General features: G+C 35.6%; 2 protein-coding genes across 5 annotated transcripts; both read right to left on the bottom strand.

Annotated features, from left to right (window-relative positions):
• Positions 1-994: 994 nt before the first annotated feature.
• On the bottom strand, positions 995-20,558 carry LOC129904912 (serine/threonine-protein kinase STY13-like). Of its 3 annotated transcripts, none has more exons than XM_055980329.1 (3): positions 20,474-20,558; positions 6,707-7,677; positions 995-1,610 (listed from the first exon to the last, which is right to left on the bottom strand). In XM_055980329.1, exons 2-3 carry the CDS (start codon positions 7,582-7,584, stop codon positions 1,274-1,276), a joined length of 1,215 nt encoding a protein of 404 aa, XP_055836304.1. In that variant the 5' UTR covers positions 7,585-7,677; positions 20,474-20,558; the 3' UTR covers positions 995-1,273. The 3 variants fall into 3 exon arrangements, with proteins under 3 accessions (XP_055836304.1, XP_055836302.1, XP_055836303.1); XM_055980327.1 differs by having other exon boundaries at positions 20,451-20,534; XM_055980328.1 differs by lacking the exon at positions 20,474-20,558 and adding an exon at positions 9,257-9,319.
• LOC129904911 (serine/threonine-protein kinase STY13-like) lies at positions 12,639-20,580 on the bottom strand. Of its 2 annotated transcripts, none has more exons than XM_055980326.1 (3): positions 20,474-20,580; positions 18,196-19,170; positions 12,639-13,264 (listed from the first exon to the last, which is right to left on the bottom strand). In XM_055980326.1, the coding sequence occupies exons 2-3, from the start codon at positions 19,074-19,076 to the stop codon at positions 12,928-12,930; spliced, it is 1,218 nt and encodes a 405-aa protein (XP_055836301.1). In that variant the 5' UTR covers positions 19,077-19,170; positions 20,474-20,580; the 3' UTR covers positions 12,639-12,927. The 2 variants fall into 2 exon arrangements, with proteins under 2 accessions (XP_055836301.1, XP_055836300.1); XM_055980325.1 differs by having other exon boundaries at positions 20,451-20,541.
• Between the last annotated feature and the right edge of the window lie 1,399 nt (positions 20,581-21,979).

Raw genomic sequence — 21,979 nt, forward strand, 5'->3', positions numbered from 1 at the left:
TATAACAACAATAACAACTTATTCAGTATAATTTTATTAATTGGTCCGGAGAGGGTCCGATTCAAGTAAAACATTAAAGCAATTTGAAAAAGAAGTACGGTGCACATAATAGCCAAATAATGTGACAAATAAGAAGAAATTATCTAACTTTTTCATTATCTCTTCCATAATCGAGTGTATACGGCTAATTAATAGTATACAATATTATATGATTTATATCAATTTATCATCTAATTATGGTAATCTCTTATGTTCATTCATAATATAAATAGAAGAAAAATGGCTCTACGAAGATGTTATGATATTTGTTTTGGTACATCATACATGCATCAAATTCGAATTAATTTTAGCCCTCTACTTTTAGGTATAAATTAGGAGTATTGCTTTTTGGGGGAATACTAAATGTAAGTTCAGAAGTTAATTGAACATTAATTCAACAATAGTATAGGTAGATTTTTACCTACATAATTTTTCAAAACTAAACCCGTATAGAACCAAAATCGGATTTAGATGGGGCTTTCATCCAAATTGAAAAATAATATTTTTTTTGATTTCTCATCCAGTATTTGTTAATCCAAATTTGTATGCGTAAGAGATAAGCATTCCTTACTAAGATTCAGGCTCATTAAAAACAGAATGTTTCTTGAAATGTTATTGGAAATACTTAACAAATCAAACATCTGAAAGTTCCAAGTAATTTTATGCCAAGACGAAAAATGACTATTTTTCAAAAACAAGGCCGAAAAATCACCATACATCCTTCAAAAATAGTTTAAGTTATGGTCCCCAAAATCAAAACAATACAATCTCAAAAGTTAACATACTTCAATACAGCAAATTTTGCAAATTTGCATACTTACCAGAGGCTTAGATGTGCGTTACTGCTCGTGAGGCAAATTGTATTTCTCCTGTACCTATATGTGTGCTGCACTGATACAACTATCAATGTAACACAAAAAACAAAGCTGTGTGCATAGAGGAGCATCTCATATAATTCAGAACCTAATATAACTTTGAGCAAATTCAGCAAACACATCTATAGTCAGACATGCATAGATGCACATCAGATATCCTGTATTACGAACTAGTCACTGTCTTAAATACGCGGAGAAAAATAAAAAAACAAAATGTAGCAGAGAAATGTCTAGTTTTTTCTCATAACTATAGCCCTTTTTCTATCTGAAAAGAAATTGTGCCTGATAGATACACATGGCAGACTCAAAATCAGTTTTGCCATTCAACATCCTTTCCCTCCAGTTTCCTCTTTCCCGAATCAACCAGTAGCCGTAGGATGAATGCAGCACCTGAAACGCGCCTTTCTGATAGAAGTCATGATTTCTGTCTCAGCCGCCTCAAGCATCTTGACCACCTGAGAGAAAGTTGGCCTATTATCAGGGTCAGAATCCCAGCAGCAGCTCATGATATCAGATAAGACAGGCAAACAATCAATGGGGATAGTTGGACGGACGCCTTTGTTGACAACAGCAAAAGCAGCCTGCACAGCAGTCATGTTCTGGAAAGGAAGCAGCCCTGTTATGAGCTCCCACAGAACAATGCCAAAACTATAAACATCAACTTTCTGGGTGTATGGACGGTGCTGGATCATCTCCCTACAAAACAAAGTCAAACGCTTAGACAGTCCCCAACAAAACACAGATGCTAACAACTTTGAACGTCGTTTTCTTTTTCTGAAAAGATAAGAAACCAGACACACCTGCCAAAATATGACAATGTTAAACAGGATAGGATCTGCAGAATGTGAATAACTAGTTTCTCAAGAGGAAACTTGAAATGTAACTTCACTTCTCAGGCTAATAGGAATCAAAATTGGAGTATACTAGAATTGCACAAAGTATCAGGGACTGGCTGCACATATACGAGCTTTACCAGATATTGAGATCCGATTCCCACCTGTTTTGGGAAGATCATTCAATTCCATTTTCTTTTTGACAAGATCATTCATTATCACATCAAATTAACAAAAACAAGCATATTCTTCTCTCTATTTCCCCAAGGCAAGTCATTCATGCATACTAGCCTATTATCACACAGAGAATATCTATATTGCACTGCTACATCATCCACCATCGCAGGGATGTGGTGTTTCACGACTGCACTAGGTCACCAGAATTATCACCACTCACCAGGTGGTCAACCTCCTAAATACTTTCTGATCGCAAGCATTTCAAGAATATTTCAGGCAGACATGAACACATCTTTGTTTTAAGTTTGAAAGAAATGTCCTATTAGAAATGGAAACTTCTCCGTTTCTCACATTATCTCAAGAAAACAAAAGCTTAATCGCCAACTCACTTAGCTTATAAAGAATATATTTTCATCTCCAACATTGTGTAAGGAACAAAACCAAACGGAAACTGATGGCGATACTTCTGTCCAGGACAAAAGAAATCAAGAAATGCCAGTTCTATCATCAGTAATCTACACTTAAAACTGGATAAAGCAATCAATCTCCACCAGACAAAAAGAGATTCATTCAACTCTATATCATATTCTCTCTTTCATCCTGAATAGATGATGTAATTCAAGGTTTAAGTTCTAACTGCCATATATGCCTGAGAAACAAACAACTGAACTTCCAAGAGCAGATTTAAAGACTCCAGGAAAATCATGATTAGCAAAAATTCTCAAAAGAGTCTCTAAATATACCAATTCTTAAATAAGACTCTAAATACAGGAAAACTTCTGTATCAGTAGAACAATAAACTAAGCAAATTGAAGTAATTTTCTTTGTTGTCTGACACCTTCAATATCAGATTGTGCCAGCCAAGGAGATCTCCTGATAGATATCAATAAAACAAAGAATTTTAACAGTTTAACAATCAGGCGCAAATGCATGAATTACAGTCAGCCTATACATGCACCGTAATACATAAAATAAATTGTAAAATATATTCATACGTACTTATGCGTGCTTTTAAAATTAATTCAGTGTTTCTTAATACATATGAACAGACTTGGCAAATCAAGCCCATGTGGACACCCCTGCCCCCTAAATAGATTTGATGCATTCGTTTTTCCTATCATTTTTAGAGGTGATGAGTTCTAGTGGAGAAATCCAAAATTGGAAATGTTTCAAATATACTTATTTGTGTCAGCAACTAAAGGTAACACGTGATCCATATTATATGGATTATGCACAGGGTTAAGTTCTACAAGTTGTGGTTAGAACGACTATGTTGTATGGGGCGGAGTGTTGGTCTGCTAAGCAATTTCATGTTCAAAAAATGAAAGTTCGGGAAATGAGGATGTTGAGGTGGATGCGTGGACATACTAGAAGAGACAAGATTAAGAATGAAGATATCCTCATATCCAGGACAAGGTTGGAGTAGCCTCCGAGTAGGACAAGCTGAGGGAAGCAAGGCTGAGGTGGTTTGTGCATGAGAAGGAGTGTAGATGCCCAGGGAGGAGGTGTGAGCGATTGGCACTGGCGGATGTCAGGAGAGGTAGAGGCAGGCCGAAAAAATATTAGGAAAAAGTAATTAGACAGAACTTGGTGCATCTGGATCTTACCGAAGACATGGCCTTAGATAGGAGAGTTTGGAGGTCGCATATTAGGCTAGAAGGTTAGTTGATAGATAAGTGTTCTCTCACTTTCCGGCGGGATAGGATTTCACTGGTATTCCTACCAGTAGTATTAGCACTACTCTTGTAGTTTCTTATGCACTACTCTTGTAGTTTCTTATGCACTGATCATTACATTATTTTGTTTTCGTTACCGTTATTTCTCGTGTTTGTTGTGCAACACTTTCCATTTCTCATTAATGTGTTGTTGTGATTGCTCCCATATCTCTATCCCCTTTTTAAAACTGTTTGGTAGGTTTTTCTCAAAAACAACCTCTTTATCTTTATGAGGTAGAGGTAAGGTCTAGGTACACTCTACCTCCCTAGACCCCACTTATAGGATTACACGGGGTATGTTGGTGTTGTTGGACACAGGCAGACCTAGAGTATTGGCTGTGGGTTTTTGGGAATCCAGTAACTTTTGTGTAGATCCTATATTCATATTGAAAAAGCTATTAAATAAACTATTTGTTGGGAATCTACTAACAAAGTAAGCACTTGGTGCAGTGACATAAATGCAACTTGCTAAAGCTTTGTTCCCCTCCGAATTAAGGGTTTGATTCCCCTTGGGCACTTATAATAAAGTTATTTTAAAATTTAAGATCGTTGGAAACCCATAAACTTTAAATCCGAGATTCGCTTCTAAATATGGACTCATTATGAGTATGTATTTTATCAAATGTATGCAATATCATTATAGCTACATGCATTATTTCTTTTTGTGTTAATTTTTTGTGTATTTCGAAGAGTACAGGCAGCCATGACACACCCATTTCAACGGGTATGTAATGCAAAGGATCGGTACAACATAGCATGTGATAACTTGATCAACTTTTCATCAACCTGAAATGAATAAATCATCCAAAAAAATTAGGTAATGCCTCCCAAGTGGAATGCATAAAATCTAAGGCACTAAAAGTAAGATGTCAGAAATACTGAGTCATAACCGGCCTGACATAGGCTCTCCCTAACTTAACAAGTTGTATTGGTTGATTGATCATTAAGGGGTTTTAATGCTCCTTTTGTTTCAAAAAGATCTACTTCAACTTATATAAGGCATTCCTTAAATCAAGTCTAGCAACACGTGTTGTAAGACTAAATACCAAATAAGGCATTCTTATCATTCTTTTTACCGAACATTGATTTCTTCATGTATCATATCTCTCCCGCATTGTAATTCGAAGCCATCGCTTTATGTAATTTGACGTAAGGGATTATCACTTGAAGTCATGCACTTCAGAGAAGTGTGCACTTTAAACGACGACGTGCAAAACAACCCTAAAGAGAAAGGGTCTACTTTTTTAATCTCGACTTTGAGGAGTTAGATTAATATCAATATTATCGTAAATTGGATGCAAAAATTAGTTATTTTAATTGCATCTTTATAGTACTAAATCCTTCTATGTTTGGCATTACTTACTTCTTTTGGCCAGTGCGCTTCACTTCTCGCTTATTGCTTCGACTCCATGGCTTGGTCGCTTTTCACATTTCTCGATTCCAAAAACACTACTCTCAATAATTGGAGGTTTCAACAAATGATTTAGGTTCATGAGAAGATTACTAAATTTGTATGTGTTTGGTACTTCTTTTTACTTTCCCATAACTTGCATGATTCACTCCTAGCTTTTCACTTCAAACTCCATGAATCGCTTTTTACTTTTAAAAAGACTTCTCTCCGAAAAGAATGCTCGGAGGTTACAACAAATGATTTAGGGTCATGAGAAGATTGCCCAGTATTCCACTTCTACCTTTCTGTAGAGATTGCGATGGTCTTATGGACGGAACAAGTCTATGTAACAACTCAATGGAGAGTCCACATAATCGTTGTATATTCTAGAAACATCACCTTGTTGCTTTTTATGCTTTTAAAAAAGAGGAGAAGAATGATCAAAGGTTCCAACAAATGATTTAGATTCATGAGAACATTGAGCCAACTATTCCACTTCTACCAGTCCTTCCTTAACTGGTTCATTTCAGTGCTTTGAGAAAGTTAGTATGAGCCAAGCAAACAGGAATGCTGTTCAGCTACTTACAACTGAAAACTTTCATTCTGCAACCACCTTCCACTCTAAACGAGACATGTTTCCAGTAGACATGTCATTCCCTTGCCCTTCTAAAGTTTCTCCAGCAGCAATAAACTTAAGTATGCGACTCTTGTGGAAGTCTGTCATCCCATGAAGAGAGATATCTCTGGTGAATCGCACCTCCCCATTTTCTTTCTTACCCATTCAACATTACAAAAAAGCCTCACTGCTCTGAAGAAAGAGGCAATGCTAAAGATGACGATGGAAGGTCAACATCACAGAGGAGAGATTATATACTTCCCAAAGAACTTTCAACTACATATTCAATAAGAAAAGAATTGTGGTTCATATCTCTCAGACATATCCTGAAAGTGAACCCAGTGAGGTAGTAGATGTCCTTGAACCCTTTTCAGCTAGATGCAATTTTACTCTTTTTGATAATGGTATCGTATCCAACTTGCATGCATCTCGATTTTTGGTAACTATACCCACCAAGGTTTAAGATTTAGACATATGGGAAGATAACACTTAGTTTTTTCTGTCTCTGGTGTGATTGAACCCTAATCTCCAAGGTTTGCACCTACTTCATTGACAACTAAGCCACGCCCTTGGATGTGACCAACTTGAATCAAGTTACAAGTCACGGACAAGAAGGAAAAGGAAAAGGAGGGAAAGGAATTGAAAGAGAAAATAAAGTCTTTCAACTCTTAACCTTCATTAACAGACACAGAACTAAGTTACAAAGCTAACTGGAGCAAACAATTTCTTCCTCTTAGCAACAGCAAGTATACAATGGAAAATATAAAGAGCATTGGAATTAATAAAACTAAATTAAGGAAAATACGACAACAATATACCCAGTGTAATCCCATCCCCAAGGGGTTTCTGAGAAGGGTTTCGGCTCAAGTAACACATATCAAAGCAGTTCTAAGAAAGAAATAAAATACAGAAAGTAATGCAGACATAGAATAATACAGAAAAAAATAGCCCATAAGAGTAGGCTAAAAAGCTTAAGAACTCTATTATAGGGTATGGCAATAATCCCAAACTGGATCAAGACACAAGATTTAACAAGGCTGCTAAAGAGTTTAGATGCTTACGGAGCCATCCAGCGGTAAGTGCCAGTTTCTGGTGTCATTCCTTCAGTCAGCACCTCAATTCGAGCAACACCAAAGTCTGCAATCTTGATTGACTTGTCAGCAGCAATCAGTAGATTGTCGGATTTCAGATCACGGTGAATCAGATTCAGGCCATGCACATACTCCATCCCCCTTGCCACATGCAAGGCCTGCTTAACTGCTAACTTCAATGGCACAGCTCTGTTTTGCCGCCTCGTGAGGAACTGACGCACTGATCCGCCTCTTGCATATTCAGTCACAATACACCACACCATTGGTTTACGGCATGCACCAATAAATCGTACTATATTTGGATGCTTCAAATTTGCCAACATCATGACCTCTTGCTGAAATTGCTGCTCCATAAAGTGAGCCCTCTCAAGATCATGTTCTGACCTCTCTAGAAGCTTGATGGCAACATCTTCACCATTGTAAGTTCCCTTATAGAGTTTCCCAAAAGATCCTTGAGCAAAAGCTTGTCCTATGGTAAGCCTCCTCAAGTCAATTGTCCACTCATCATAAACCTCAAGCCCAATGGTGGGAAATTGAGGATCAACCAAGGCTTGAGCGAGATCATCATCGCTCAACCTATTAGAAACTCTACCCCTGACTACGCTAGCAGCAACAGAATAGTTATTGTAGATGTGATTAACCTGGTGGTCCAAAATACGAGTGTGAGAACCATTTGACCCAACACTGCTGTTATCCACCGATATTGCAGCAGAACCTCCAGCATTGCTCATCTGCAAGCTCCCATAACTCTCAATAGACATATGTGACCCCTCACCAAGCTTATGGTAAAACATTTGCGACAGGTTTTGATTCAAGTCTACAAGTCCAACAAATTTTGGAGCCTCCATTTTTTCTAATAAAGCAGCTACAGCACAACAGCTTCAATTCGACTTATTTCTTTTACATGCAGATTTCCAGAATCAAACCGCACCTCAACAGCCCTGCAATACATGAAAATGGAAAAGGTTAGGTTCATCAAATCCAATTCTTCTAAGTAGACTGACAAGGTCAAATGCTTGTGAAACTGAGTAATGCTGTTTCCTCTTTGTATGAATAACCCACTCACATTTTCTTTGATAAGTCAACCTAGTATGATGATAAGCATACTAGAGGTAGGCTGCAATTATCTCTAACACAAGGATACTAGAGGTAGGCTGCAATTATCTCTAACACAAGGATACTAGAGGTAGGCTGCAATTATCTCTAACATAAACTAATAAGACAAAGGGGAAAAACAACTATAATTTCCACCAACAAGTACCAAGCAACTCTATCTACCAAGGCTCAGACATATGGGAAGAAAATACTTAGTGTTTTTTGTCTCTGGGTATTGAATATCTTCTTGGTTTATGTTTAAAGTTTGGAAATTTTTTACTTGGGGGAGATTGTGCTGGAGATAAGAAAGGCGATGTTTTGTTCTAATTGGAATTGAACCCCATAATTGAAGAAAAATGTAGGGGTGAAAGTTGAAATTGGAGTTCTTGTTCTCATTCGTCTGATTATTTCTATTTTTGATAAGCTTAGCTTTTTTATTTTATTTTTTTCCTGTTATTTTTGGGTTGGTTGAAAGTTTTATCTTCCTGGTCTATGTTTGAAATTTGGAACTTATTTGCTTAGGGGAATTTGAGCTGGAGATAAGAACGGTGACTTTTTGTTCTACTTGAAATTGAACCCCTACATTTACATCTTTCTTCCAATTATGGTTTTTTTTTTGGGGGGGGGGGGGGGGGGTCAATTCCAAGCAGAACAAAATGTCGCCATTTTTATCACCAGCTCAAACTTCCTAAGCGAAAAAGCTCCAAACATTAAACATAAACCAGGAACATAAAACTTTCAACCAACCCTAAAATCACGGGAAAAAAAAAGAAGCTAAACTTGTCAAAAATCGAACAAACAAGACTAATTCAACTTCCATCCCAACATTTTTCTGTTCAATTCCAAATAGAACAAATCGTCTCCATTTTCATCTCCAGCTCAAACTTCCCCAAGTAAAAAAAGCTCCAAACTTAAACATAAACCACAAAGACTTTCACCCCTACATTTCTCTTCCAATTATGGGGTTCAATCCCAAATAGAACAAAATGTCATCGTTTTCATCTCGTGTTAAAACTACCTCCCTAAGCTAAAAACTCCAATCTTTAAACAAAAACCAAAAAGATAAAACATTCAACCAACTCTAAAATCACAGCAAAAAAAAACACTCCAACTTCAACTTTCACCCCTACATTTTTCTTCCTATTATGGGGGTATTGGATTGTGGGGTGTGGGGTGTGGGGTGTGTGTGTGTGGGGGGGGGGGGGGGTTATGTCCAATTCCAAGTAGAACAAAAGGGTCACCATTTTCATCTTCACTTTAAACTTCCCTAAAGCAAAAAAGCTCCAATCTTTAAATATTAACCAAGAAGATAAACATTCCATCAACTCAAAATCACAGAAAAAAACAAACTTTAATCAAAACACAAAAAAATTCAGAAAAACGAATGATCAAAGGGCATAATTAAGGAGAAAGAAGTAAATTTACCTCAATGGTGATTATGATTCTACTTGTTTTCCGACGCCGGTCAACTTTACGACCACCGGAGCTCTGAAGAAAACAAGAAGTACAAACTAAGAAAAGTGAAAACAAGAAAGAAAAGAAACAGCGAGAGTAATGTATAAATGGAAAGAATTTTTTTCTTTAGCCAAGAGAGAAAATCTCTATAATCTCTTTTTTGTCTTTTTTTTGTATATGGTGTAGTCACTCACAAGTTACAATTTCATGTGAGTAGGAGTCTATGTGGGGCCTACTTTTGTTAGAATTGTTTAAGTATTCAGTAAATTTCATTTAGACAGTTGAATTATGGATAAAATTCACACTACAAATGTTATTTTTGAAATGTGAATGTATTTGGTTGTAAGTAAAAGTTAGATTTAATTATTTTTTTCTACTTTGGTTTTAAGGAATATACTCATAATTACCATAATAAAACTAGATTCAATAAAAATTTCAACTTTGAATTTAAGAAAGTAGTAATAAATAAGAAGAAACATCAGACAAATTTGGTGGTTGGATGAATCAAATATTGTAACTAAATTTAATGAAATTTTCCACTTTAAATTTAAGAAAATAGTAATAAATAAGAAAAAAACACGACAAATTTGGTGGTTGGATGAATCAAATATTGTAAGTAAAATTTGATGAATTTTTCCACTTGACTTTAAGGAAAATACTAATAAATAAGAAGAATATATACTTAACTATTTAATTTTAATTTTTCATAGACATGTTCCAATTGTGGTTGATTGTATATTTTTATAGTTCACTTAATTATTTGATAGACGTTTGAGAATATACACACAAAAAACATATGTAAAATTTGAAAAAAAAAGTATATAATAAAAATATTCTATCGTGTTGTGGTCAGGTGCAATTGAAATAAATTATAATTTGATGTTTAAATGTAATTTATTGCTAATAAGTTTTAAGGAGTTATTTATGTATTAATCTTTTTGCGTTTGTGCATCAAGGAAAGACCTGCTGTGTAGTCACTCACAAGTTAGAATTTCATGAAACATGAGTTTATGTGGGTCCTACTTTAGTCAAAACTGTTAAGAGTATATATATATACACATATTTGTTTTAATTTGAGATTTTTCCTTTATTTAACTCTAGTTAATCAGGCAATAAGTTCACACTAAAAATGTGATCATGGAATGTGGATAAAATTCACACTACAAATGTGAATTTAAAATGTGAGAGGATATCTTTGTAAAGAAAAGAAGACAAAAAAAGGCAACCGAGAAAATCATGTTAGTGGAAATGATGCAAGTAAGTCTCAAAATATTAATGAAGGAAACGAAGAAATGGATATGAGAACAAGATGTGGAGAGATGAGTACGAATGAAAAAACTCAAATGAGCCTTGATCAAAATGGAGGACGGGGAGATGTGAATAAGGATGCAAAAACTTTAAAAAGTCACCCATCACACGGCTCTCAAACCCAACCTATAGTAGATTCTGGGAGACAAGGTCTTCTTCATTCTCATTGCAAACCCAACCTATAGTAGATTCTGGGAGACAAGGTCTTATTCATTCTCATTGCAAGTTTACAAGCTCATAATTTAAAACGCTTGAATTCAGAAACCAAACACCAAAAAAAATCCAACTTTACCAGATTCATCTATCAACAAACAGATCATAAAGAAAGAGATAGAGAAAAAAAATGGCTAATCATGAATTAGGAAATGAAATGAATCTCAACAATGAGTATAGGTATGGGTAATTTTAGGTAATTCTATATTTTGCATTGAAACAAACAATTATTTTGAAGCCAACTGCAAGTTAACAAGCTCATAATAAAAAATTCTCAGATAACCAAAGATCAAAATAACATCATCAGCAAACTGGAAAAGAAACATATTTTCACCTAATTCCACTATACACAAACAGATTACAAGGACAGTAGATCAGAAAGGGAAAAAATAACAGAAAAATTATAAAAATTTTTATATATATCTATATAGAGAGAGAGAGAGTAGATACGCGGTCACCGATGTTGCATTCATCCTTCTCATCATGAGCCATGAATTTGGAGGTCCGTTTGACATATCGATTGTAAACCTTGTTGTGGAAGAGTCTATCCACAGCTACCACTACTGATTTCTGCATCTTGTTCGACACTACTGTTACTACTACTGGCTTCATCTTCCTCCTCCGTCGTCTTCTTCGGCCTAAACCCTAGAAATCACAGTACTAAAACCACCGTCTACGGCGAAAACCCTATCACCCTCTGACGACGTCGTTAGCTTTTAAATTTCCGTTTATACACTAAAAATCAATATGATGAGTGTGCACCATTTTTTCCTTTAATTAGTAATAAAGTGGGTTTTGCACCCACCTAAGTTATTTTCTCATACATTTTGACCCCTTAAATTTTATGACGGTAACAATAACATGATTAGTGTAATTTACTAGGTCTAGAGAGTATAGAGTATACATAAATTTAATTTTAACCGGTGAAGGTAGAAAGATCGTTTTCGAAAGACTCCCAATTCAAGTAACGACCATTAAAGCAGTTTGAAAAAAATATATACGGTAAACATAATAACCGAATAATGTGATAATTAAAGCACATAAAACAATGGCAATACTTCACAAATCAAACATCTAAAAGTTCCAAGTAATTTTATGCCAAGTCTATAATATTTTCCAAACAAAAAAGTTGTACCTAAGCATATCATGCTGAAATTTCATTTAAAAATTGGGGTCATATATTAGTTTTGGGGTAAAAATAACTACATACCGACATTTCAACAACAACATACCGAGTGTAATTCCACAAGAATAGTCTGAAAAGGGTGGTGTACGCAACCTAACCTCTATTATGTGAAAGTAGAGAGGTTGTTTTCAATAGATCCTCAGCTCAAGTAAAACATAGTATCACAACAGGCATGAAAAGAAAATACAATATAAGAATAATGGGGAAAAGAATAGGAGCGACAATAAATAATACAATAACCAAAACAAAGAAAACAATGGATAATAGTAAAATAGAAGGATGAGAAAGTAGGATAAGGGGAACTTTCCAACCCTTGTAATTGTTGAATAGTCATTACCACCGGTGGAACTCCCAAATAATGTCCTCAAACTAATGAAACTCGAAACTCCAGAACAATGACTATTTTTCAAAAACAAGGCGAAAAAATCGCTATACATCCTTCAAAAAGAGTTTGAGGAAGTTATGGTCCCCAAAATCAAAACAATACAATCTCAAAAGTTAACATACTTAAATACAGCAAATTCTGCAAATTTGCATACTTACCAGAGGCTTAGAAGTGCCTTACTGCTCTTGAGGTAAATTGTGTGTTGCACTGATACAAGTATCAATTAACACAAAAAATAAAGCTGCTTGCATAGAGGAGCATTTCATATTATTCAGAACCTGATATAACTTTGAGCAAATTCAGCAAACACAGCTATGGTCAGACATGCACAGATGCACATCAGATATCCTGCATTACGAACTAGTCACCGTCTTAAATCCGCAAAGAAAAGAAAAGAAACAAAATGTAGCAGAGAAATGTCTAGTTTTTTCTCATAACTATAGCCCTTTTTCTATCTGAAAAGAAATTGTGCCTGATAGATACACATGGCAGACTCAAAATCAGTTTTGCCATTCAACATCCTTTCCCTCCAGTTTCCTCTTTCCCGAATCAACCTGTAGCCGTAGGATGAATGCAGCACCTGAAACGCGCCTTTCTGATAGAAGTCATGATTTCTGTCTCAGCCGCCTCAAGCATCTTGACCACCTGAGAGAAAGTTGGCCTATTATCGGGGTCAGAATCCCAGCAGCAGCTCATGATATCAGATAAGACAGGCAAACAATCAATGGGTATTGTTGGACGGACGCCTTTGTTGACAACAGCAAAAGCAGCCTGCACAGCAGTCATGTTCTGGAAAGGAAGCAGCCCTGTTATGAGCTCCCACAGAACAATGCCAAAACTATAAACATCAACTTTCTGGGTGTATGGCCGGTGCTGGATCATCTCCCTGCAAAACAAAGTCAAACGCTTAGACAGTCCGCAACAAAACACAGGCGCTAACAACTTTGAACATTGTTTTCTTTTTCTGAAAAGATAAGAAACCAGACACACTTGCCAAAATATGACGATGTTAAACAGGATAGGATCTGCAGAATGTGAATAACTAGTTTCTCAAGAGGAAACTTGAAATGTAACTACATTTCTCAGGCTAATCGGAATCAAAATTGGAGTATACTAGAATTGCACAAAGTATCAGGGACTGGCTGCACGTATACGAGCTTTACCAGATATTGAGATCCGATTCCCACCTGTTTGGGGAAGATCATTCAATTCCATTTTATTTTTGACAAGATCATTCATTATCACATCAAATTAACAAATGCAAGCATATTCTTCTCTCTATTTCCCCAAGGCAAGTCATTCATGCATACTAACCTATTATCACACAGAGAAGATCTATATTGCACTGCTACATCATCCACCATCGCAGGGATGTGGTGTTTCACGACTGCACTAGGTCACCAGAATTATCACCACTCACCAGGTCAACCTCCTAAATACTTTCTGATCGCAAGCATTTCAAGAATATTTCAGGCAGACATGAACACATCTTTGTTTTAAGTTTGAAAGAAATGTCCTATTAGAAATGGAAACTTCTCCGTTTCTCACATTATCTCAAGAAAACAAAAGCTTAATCGCCAACTCACTTAGCTTATAAAGAATATATTTTCATCTCCAACATTGTGTAAGGAACAAAACCAAACGGAAACTGATGGCGATACTTCTGTCCAGGACAAAAGAAATCAAGAAATGCCAGTTCTATCATCAGTAATCTACACTTAAAACTGGATAAAGCAATCAATCTCCACCAGACAAAAAGAGATTCATTCAACTCTATATCATATTCTCTCTTTCATCCTGAATAGATGATGTAATTCAAGGTTTAAGTTCTAACTGCCATATATGCCTGAGAAACAAACAACTGAACTTCCAAGAGCAGATTTAAAGACTCCAGGAAAATCATGATTAGCAAAAATTCTCAAAAGAGTCTCTAAATATACCAATTCTTAAATAAGACTCTAAATACAGGAAAACTTCTGTATCAGTAGAACAATAAACTAAGCAAATTGAAGTAATTTTCTTTGTTGTCTGACACCTTCAATATCAGATTGTGCCAGCCAAGGAGATCTCCTGATAGATATCAATAAAACAAAGAATTTTAACAGTTTAACAATCAGGCGCAAATGCATGAATTACAGTCAGCCTATACATGCACCGTAATACATAAAATAAATTGTAAAATATATTCATACGTACTTATGCGTGCTTTTAAAATTAATTCAGTGTTTCTTAATACATATGAACAGACTTGGCAAATCAAGCCCATGTGGACACCCCTGCCCCCTAAATAGATTTGATGCATTCGTTTTTCCTATCATTCTTAGAGGTGATAAATTCTAGTGGAGAAATCCAAAATTTTGAAATGTTTCAAATATACCTATTTGTCAGCAACTAAAGGTAACATGTAGTCCATATTATATGGATTATGTACAAGGGTAAGTTCTATAGAGTGGTGGTTAAACCGACTATGTTGTATGGGGTGGAGTGTTGGTCTACTAAGCAATCTCATGTTCAAAAGATAAAAATCTCGGAGATGAGGATGTTGAGGTGGGTGTGTGGGCATAATAGGAGAGACAAGATCAAGAATAAAGATATCCAGGACAAGGTTAGGGTGGCCTCTGAGTAGGACAAGCTGAGGGAAGCAAGGCTGAGGTGGTTTGCGTATGAGGAGGAGTGTAGACGCCCAGTAAGGAGGTGTGAGCGCTTGACAGTGGCGGATGTCAGGAGAGGTAGAGGCAGGCTGAAGAAGTATCGGGGGAAAGTGATTAGACAGAACTTAGTGCATTTGGATCTTACCGAAGACATGGCCTTAGATAGGATAGTTTGGAGGTCGCGTATTAGGGTAGAAGGTTGGTTGATAGTTGAGTTTTCTCTCACTTCCCTGCGGGATAGGCTTTCACTAGTGTTCTTACCAATATTATTAGCATTACTCTTGTAGTTTCTTGTGCACGATCATTTCACTATTTCGTTTTCGTTACCGTTATTTCTTATGTTTGTTGTGTAACACATTCCATTTCGCATTAATGTGTTGTTGTGATTGCTCCCATATTTGTGTCCACTTTTTAAAACTATTTGGTAGGTTTTTTTTAAAGCTAAAGATCTTTCTAAAACAACCTCTTTATCTCTATGAGGTAGAAGTAAAGTCTGCATACACCCTACCCTCCCCAGACCCCACTTATACGATTACACGGGGTATGTTGTTGTTGGACAGAGGTGGACCTAGGAGTATTGGGTGTGGGTTTTTGGGAATCCAGTAACTTTTGTGTAGATCCTATATTCATATTGGAAAATCTATTAAATAAACTATTTATTGGGAATCTACTAACAAACTAAGCTCTTGGTACAGCGGCATAAATGCAACTTGCTAAACCTTTGTTGCCCTCCTCATTAAGGGTTCGGTTCCTCTTGGGCACTTATAATGAAGTTATTTTTTAATTTGAGATCGTTGGGAACTCATAAACTTTAAATCCTAGATCCGTTTCCAAGTATGGACTCGTTTGTGAGTATGTATTTAATCAAATGTACAAGTATCATTATAGGTATGTGCATTATTTATTTTTGTGTTAACATTTTGTGTATTTTGAAGAGTACAGGCACGGACCCATTTCAACGGGTAGGTAATGCAAAGGACCGGTACAACATAGCATGTGATAACTTGATCAACTTTTCATCAACATGAAGTGAATAAATCGTCCAAAAAAATTAGGTAATGCCTCCCGAGTGGAATGCACAATATCTAAGCCACTAAAAGTAAGACGTCGGAAATACCGAGTCATAACCGGCCTTGTATTGGTTGATTGATCATTAAGGGGTTTTAATGCTCCTTTTGTTTTGAAAGATCTACTTCAACTTACATAAGGCATTCATTAAATCAAGTCTAGCAACACGTGTTGTAAGACTAAATACCAAATAAGGCATTCTTATCATTCTTTTTACCGAACATTGATTTCTTCACGTATCACATCTCTCCCGCATTGCTATTCAAAGCCATCGCTTTATGCAATTTGAAGGGATTACGGCTTGAAGCCATGCACTTCAGAGAAGTGTGCACTTTAAACGACGACGGGCAAAACGATCCTAACGAGAAAGGGTCTACTTTTTTGAATCTCGACTTTGAGGAGTTAGATTAATATCAATATTATCATAAATTGGATGCAAAAATTAGTTATTTTAATTGCATCTTTATAGTACTAAATCCTTCTACGTTTGGCATTACATACTTCTTTTACCCAGTGCGCTTCACTTCTCGCTTATCGCTACAAACTCCATGGCTTTTTCGTTTTCCGCATTTCTCGATTCCAAAAACACTACTCTCAATAATTGGAGGTTTCAACAAATGATTTAGGTCCATGAGAAGATTACATAATTTGTATGTGTTTGGTACTTCTTTTTACTTTCCCATAACTTGTATGCCTCGCTCCTAGCTTTTCACTTCAAACTCCATGAATCGCTTTTTACTTTTGAAAAGACTTCTCTCCGGAAAGAATGCTCGGAGGTTACAACAAATGATTTAGGGTCATGAGAAGATTGCCAAATATACCATTTCTACCTTTCTGTAGAGATTGCGATGGTCTTATGGACGGAACAAGACTATGTAACAACTCAATGGAGAATCCACATAATCGTTGTATATTCTAGCAACATCACCTAGTCTCTTTTTTATGCTTTTAAAAAAGAGGTCTCTTCATAAAGAATGATCAAAGGTTCTAACAAATGATTTAGTTTCATGAGAAGATTGAGCCAAATATTCCACTTCAACCAGTCCTTCCTCAACTGGTTCATTTCAGTGCTTTGAGAAAGTTAGTATGAGCCAAGCAAACAGGAATGCTGTTCAGCTACTTACAACTTAAAACTTTCATTCTGCAACCAACTTCCACTCTAAGCAAGACATGTTTCCAGTAGACATGTCATTCCCTTGCCCTTTTCAAGTTTCTCCAGCAGCAACAAACCTAAGTATGCGACTCTTGTGGAAGTCTGTCATCCCATGAAGAGAGAGATATCTGGTGAATCGCACCCACCCCCCTCCCTCCCCATTCTCTTTCTTACTCATTCAACAGTACAGAAGAGCCTCACTGCTCTGTAGATAGGGGCGATGCTAAAGATGACGATGGAAGGTCAACATCACAGAGGAGAGATTATATACTTCCCAAAGAACTTTCAACTGCATATTCAATAAGAAAAGAACTGTGGTTCATATCTCTCAGACATATCCTGAAAGTGAACCCAGTGAGGTAGTAGATGTCCTTGAACCCTTTTCAGCTAGATGCAATTTTACTCTTTTTGATAATGGTATCGTATCCAACTTGCATGCATCTCGATTTTTGGTAACTATACCCACCAAGGTTTAAGATTTAGACATATGGGAAGATAACACTTAGTTTTTTCTGTCTCTGGTGTGATTGAACCCTAATCTCCAAGGTTTGCACCTACTTCATTGACAACTAAGCCACGCCCTTGGATGTGACCAACTTGAATCAAGTTACAAGTCACGGACAAGAAGGAAAAGGAAAAGGAGGGAAAGGAATTGAAAGAGAAAATAAAGTCTTTCAACTCTTAACCTTCATTAACAGGCACAGAACTAAGTTACAAAGCTAACTGGAGGAAACAATTTCTCCCTCTTAGCAACAGCAAGTATACAATGGAAAATATAAAGAGCATTGGAATTAATAAAACTAAATTAAGGAAAATACAACAACAACATACCCAATGTAATCCCATCCGCAAGGGGTTTATGCTCAAGTAACACATATCAAAGCAGTTCTAAGAAAGAAATAAAATACAGATTTAACAAGGCTGCTAAAGAGTCTAGATGCTTACGGAGCCATCCAGCGGTAAGTGCCAGTTTCTGGTGTCATTCCTTCAGTCAGCACCTCAATTCGAGCAATACCAAAGTCTGCAATCTTGATTGACTTATCAGCAGCAATCAGTAGATTGTCGGATTTCAGATCACGGTGAATCAGATTCAGGCCATGCACATACTCCATCCCCCTTGCCACATGCAAGGCCTGCTTAACTGCTAACTTCAATGGCACAGCTCTGTTTTGCCGCCTCGTGAGGAACTGACGCACTGATCCCCCTCTTGCATATTCAGTCACAATACACCACACCATTGGTTTACGGCATGCACCAATAAATCGTACTATATTTGGATGCTTCAAATTTGCCAACATCATGACCTCCTGCTGAAATTGCTGCTCCATAAAGTGAGCCCTCTCAAGATCATGTTCTGGCCTCTCTAGAAGCTTGATGGCAACATCTTCACCATTGTAAGTTCCCTTATAGAGTTTCCCAAAAGATCCTTGAGCAAAAGCTTGTCCTATGGTAAGCCTCCTCAAGTCAATTGTCCACTCATCATAAATCTCAAGCCCAATGGTGGGAAATTGAGGATCAACCAAGGCTTGAGCGAGAGCATCATCACTTAACCGATTAGAAACTCTACCCCTGACTACGCTAGCAGCAACAGAATAGTTATTGTAGATGTGATTGCCCTGGTGGTCTAAAATACGAGTGTGAGAACCATTTGATCCAACACTGCTGTTATCCACTGACATTGCAACAGAACCTCCAGCATTGCTCGTCTGCATGCTCCCATAACTCTCAATAGACATATGTGACCCCTCACCAAGCTTATGGTAAAAATTTTGCGACAAGTTTTGATTCAAGTCTAGAAGTCCAATAAATTTTGGAGCCTCCATCATTTTCTTCTGATAAAGCAACTACAGCACAAAAGCTTCAATCCAACTTATTTCTTTTGCATGCAGATTTCCAGAATCAAACTGCACCTCAACAGCCCTGCAATACATTAAAATGGAAAAGGTTAGGTTCATCAAATCCAATTCTTCTAAGTAGACTGACAAGGTCAAACGCTAGTGAAACTGAGTAATCCTGTTTCCTCTTTGTATGAATAACCCAATCACATTTTTGTTGATAAGTCAACCTGGTATGATGATAAGCATACTAGAGGTAGGCTGCAATTATCTCTAACATAAACTAATAAGACAAAGGGGAAAAACAACTCTAATTCCCACCAGCAACAAGTACCAAGCAACTCTATCTACCAAAGCTAGGACAAATGGGAAGAAATCACCTAGTGTTTTTTGTCTATGAGTATTGAATATCTTCCTATAATAGCATGGCACTTCGAATTCGATATGAGAAATTTTTGTATTGTTTTTTGTATGTTTAAGTTTGGAGCTTTTTTTGCTTAAAGAAGTAGTTTGAGCTGGAGATGAAAATGGAGATGATTTGTTCAATTTGGAATTGAATAGAAAAATGTAGGGGTGAAAGTTGAATTAGTCTTGTTTGTTCGATTTTTGACAAGTTTAGCTTCTTTTTTTTCCTGTGATTTTGGGGTTGGCTGAAAGTTCTTATCTCCAGCTCAAACTTCCTAAGCGAAAAAGCTCCAAACATTAAACATAAAACCAGGAACATAAAACTTTCAACTAACCCCAAAATCACAGAAAAAAGAAGAAGCTAAACTTCTCAAAAATCGAACAAACAAGACTAATTCAACTTCCACACCAACATTTTTCTGTTCAATTCCAAATAGAACAAATCATCTCCATTTTCATCTCCAGCTCAAACTACTTCCTTAAGCAAAAAAAGCTCCAAACTTAAACATAAACCAGATATACTTTCCCCCCTACATACATTTTTCTTCCAATTATGGGGTTCAAACTACCTCCCTAAGCTAAAAACTCCAATCTTTAAACATAAACCAAAAAGATAAAACATTCAACCAACTCTAAAATCACAGCAAAAAAAAACACTCCAACTTCAACTTTCACCCCTACATTTTTCTTCCTATTATGGGGGTATTGGATTGTGGGGTGGGGGGGGGGGGAGGGGGGGTATGTCCAATTCCAAGTAGAACAAAAGGGTCACCATTTTCATCTTCACTTTAAACTTCCCTAAAGAAAAAAAGCTCCAATCTTTAAACATTAACCAAGAAGATAAACATTCCCACAACTCCATAATCACAGAAAAAAATAAACTTTAATCAAAACACAACAAAAAAATTCAGAACAATGAATGATCAAAGGGTAATATTAAGGAGAAAGAAGTAAATTTACCTGGATAGTGATTATGATTTTACCTGTTTTACGACGCCGATCAACTTTACGACCACCGGAGCTCTGAAGAAAACAAGAAGTAAAAACTAAGAGAAGTGAACACAAGAAAGAAAAAAAACAGAGAGTAATGTATGAAATGGAAAGAACTTTTTCTTAGCTAAGAGAGAAAATCTTTTTGTCTTTTTTTTTTGCATATGGTGTAGTCACTCACAAGTTAATATTTCATGTGAGTAGGAGTTTGTATGGGGCCTACTTTTGTTAGAATTGTTTAAGTATTCAGTAAATTTCATTTAGACAGTTGAATTATGGATAAAATTCACACTACAAATGTGATTTTGAAATGTGAATGTATTTAGTTGTAGATAAAAGTTAGATTTAATGATTTTTTTCTACTTTGGTTTAAAGGAATATACTTGTAATTACCACAGTAAAACTAGATTCAATAAAAATTTCCACTTTGAATTTAATTAAATAGTAATAAATAAGAAGAAACATCAGACAAATTTGATGGTTGGACGAATCAAATATAGTAAGATAAAATTAATGAATTTTTCCACTTTGAATTTAAGAAAATAGTTATAAATAAGAAGAAACATGAGACAAAAGTTGGTGGTTGGACAAATCAAATATTGTAAACTAAATTTAATGAAATTTTTCACTTTAAATTTAAGAAAATAGTAATAAATAAGAAAAAAAACATGATAAATTTAGTGGTTGGACGAATCAAATATTGTAAGTCAAATTTAATGATTTTTTCCACTTTAAATTTAAGGAAAATACTAATAAATAAGAAGAATATACATTTAACTATTTAATTTTAATTTTTTACAGACATATTTCAATTGTGGTTGATTATATATTTTTTATAGTTCACTTAACTATTTAATAGACATTTGAGAATATACACACACAAAATATATGTAAAATTTGAATAAAAAATATATAATAAAAAATATTTTATCTTGTTGTGTCAGATGATCAATTGAAATAAATTATAATTTGATGTTTAAATGTAATTTATTAACAAGTTTTAAGGAGTTATGTATGTATTGATCTTTTTGTGTTTGTGCATCAAGGGAAGACCTACTGTGTAGTCACTCACAAGTTAAATTTCATAAAATATGAGTTTATGGGTCCTACTTTAGTCAAAACCGTTATATATATATATATATATATATATATATATATATATATATATATATATATATATATATATATATGCTTTAATTTGAGATTTTTCCTTTATTTAACTCTAGTTATCAGGCAATAAATTCACACTAAAAATGTGATTATAATGTGGATAAAATTCACACTACTAATGTGAATTTTAAATGTGAATGTATTTGGTTGTAGATAAAAGTTAGATTTAATGATTTTTTTCACTTTGGATTTAAGGAATATACAATAATTACCACAATAAAGCTAAATTTAATAAATTTTTCCACTTTGAATTTAAGAAAATAGTAATAAATAAAAAGAAAGAAAAATTTGGTGATTGGACGAATCAAATATTATAAGTTAGATTTAAA

Source organism: Solanum dulcamara, chromosome 10 (genome assembly GCF_947179165.1).
Source record: "Solanum dulcamara chromosome 10, daSolDulc1.2, whole genome shotgun sequence".
NCBI lineage: Eukaryota > Viridiplantae > Streptophyta > Magnoliopsida > Solanales > Solanaceae > Solanum > Solanum dulcamara.

What these genes read in the sequence shown, in the direction of transcription:
- LOC129904912 (XM_055980329.1), bottom strand. Translation starts at nt 7,584, where the DNA reads ATGGAGGCTCCAAAATTTGTTGGACTTGTAGACTTGAATCAAAACCTG. An exon ending in ACTTACCGCTGGATGGCTCC is followed by an intron (nt 1,611 to 6,706) that starts GTAAGCATCTAA and finishes TTTGTTTTGTAG; the next exon opens with GGAGATGATCCAGCACCGTC.
- LOC129904911 (XM_055980326.1), bottom strand. Translation starts at nt 19,076, where the DNA reads ATGATGGAGGCTCCAAAATTTATTGGACTTCTAGACTTGAATCAAAAC. An exon ending in ACTTACCGCTGGATGGCTCC is followed by an intron (nt 13,265 to 18,195) that starts GTAAGCATCTAG and finishes TTTGTTTTGCAG; the next exon opens with GGAGATGATCCAGCACCGGC.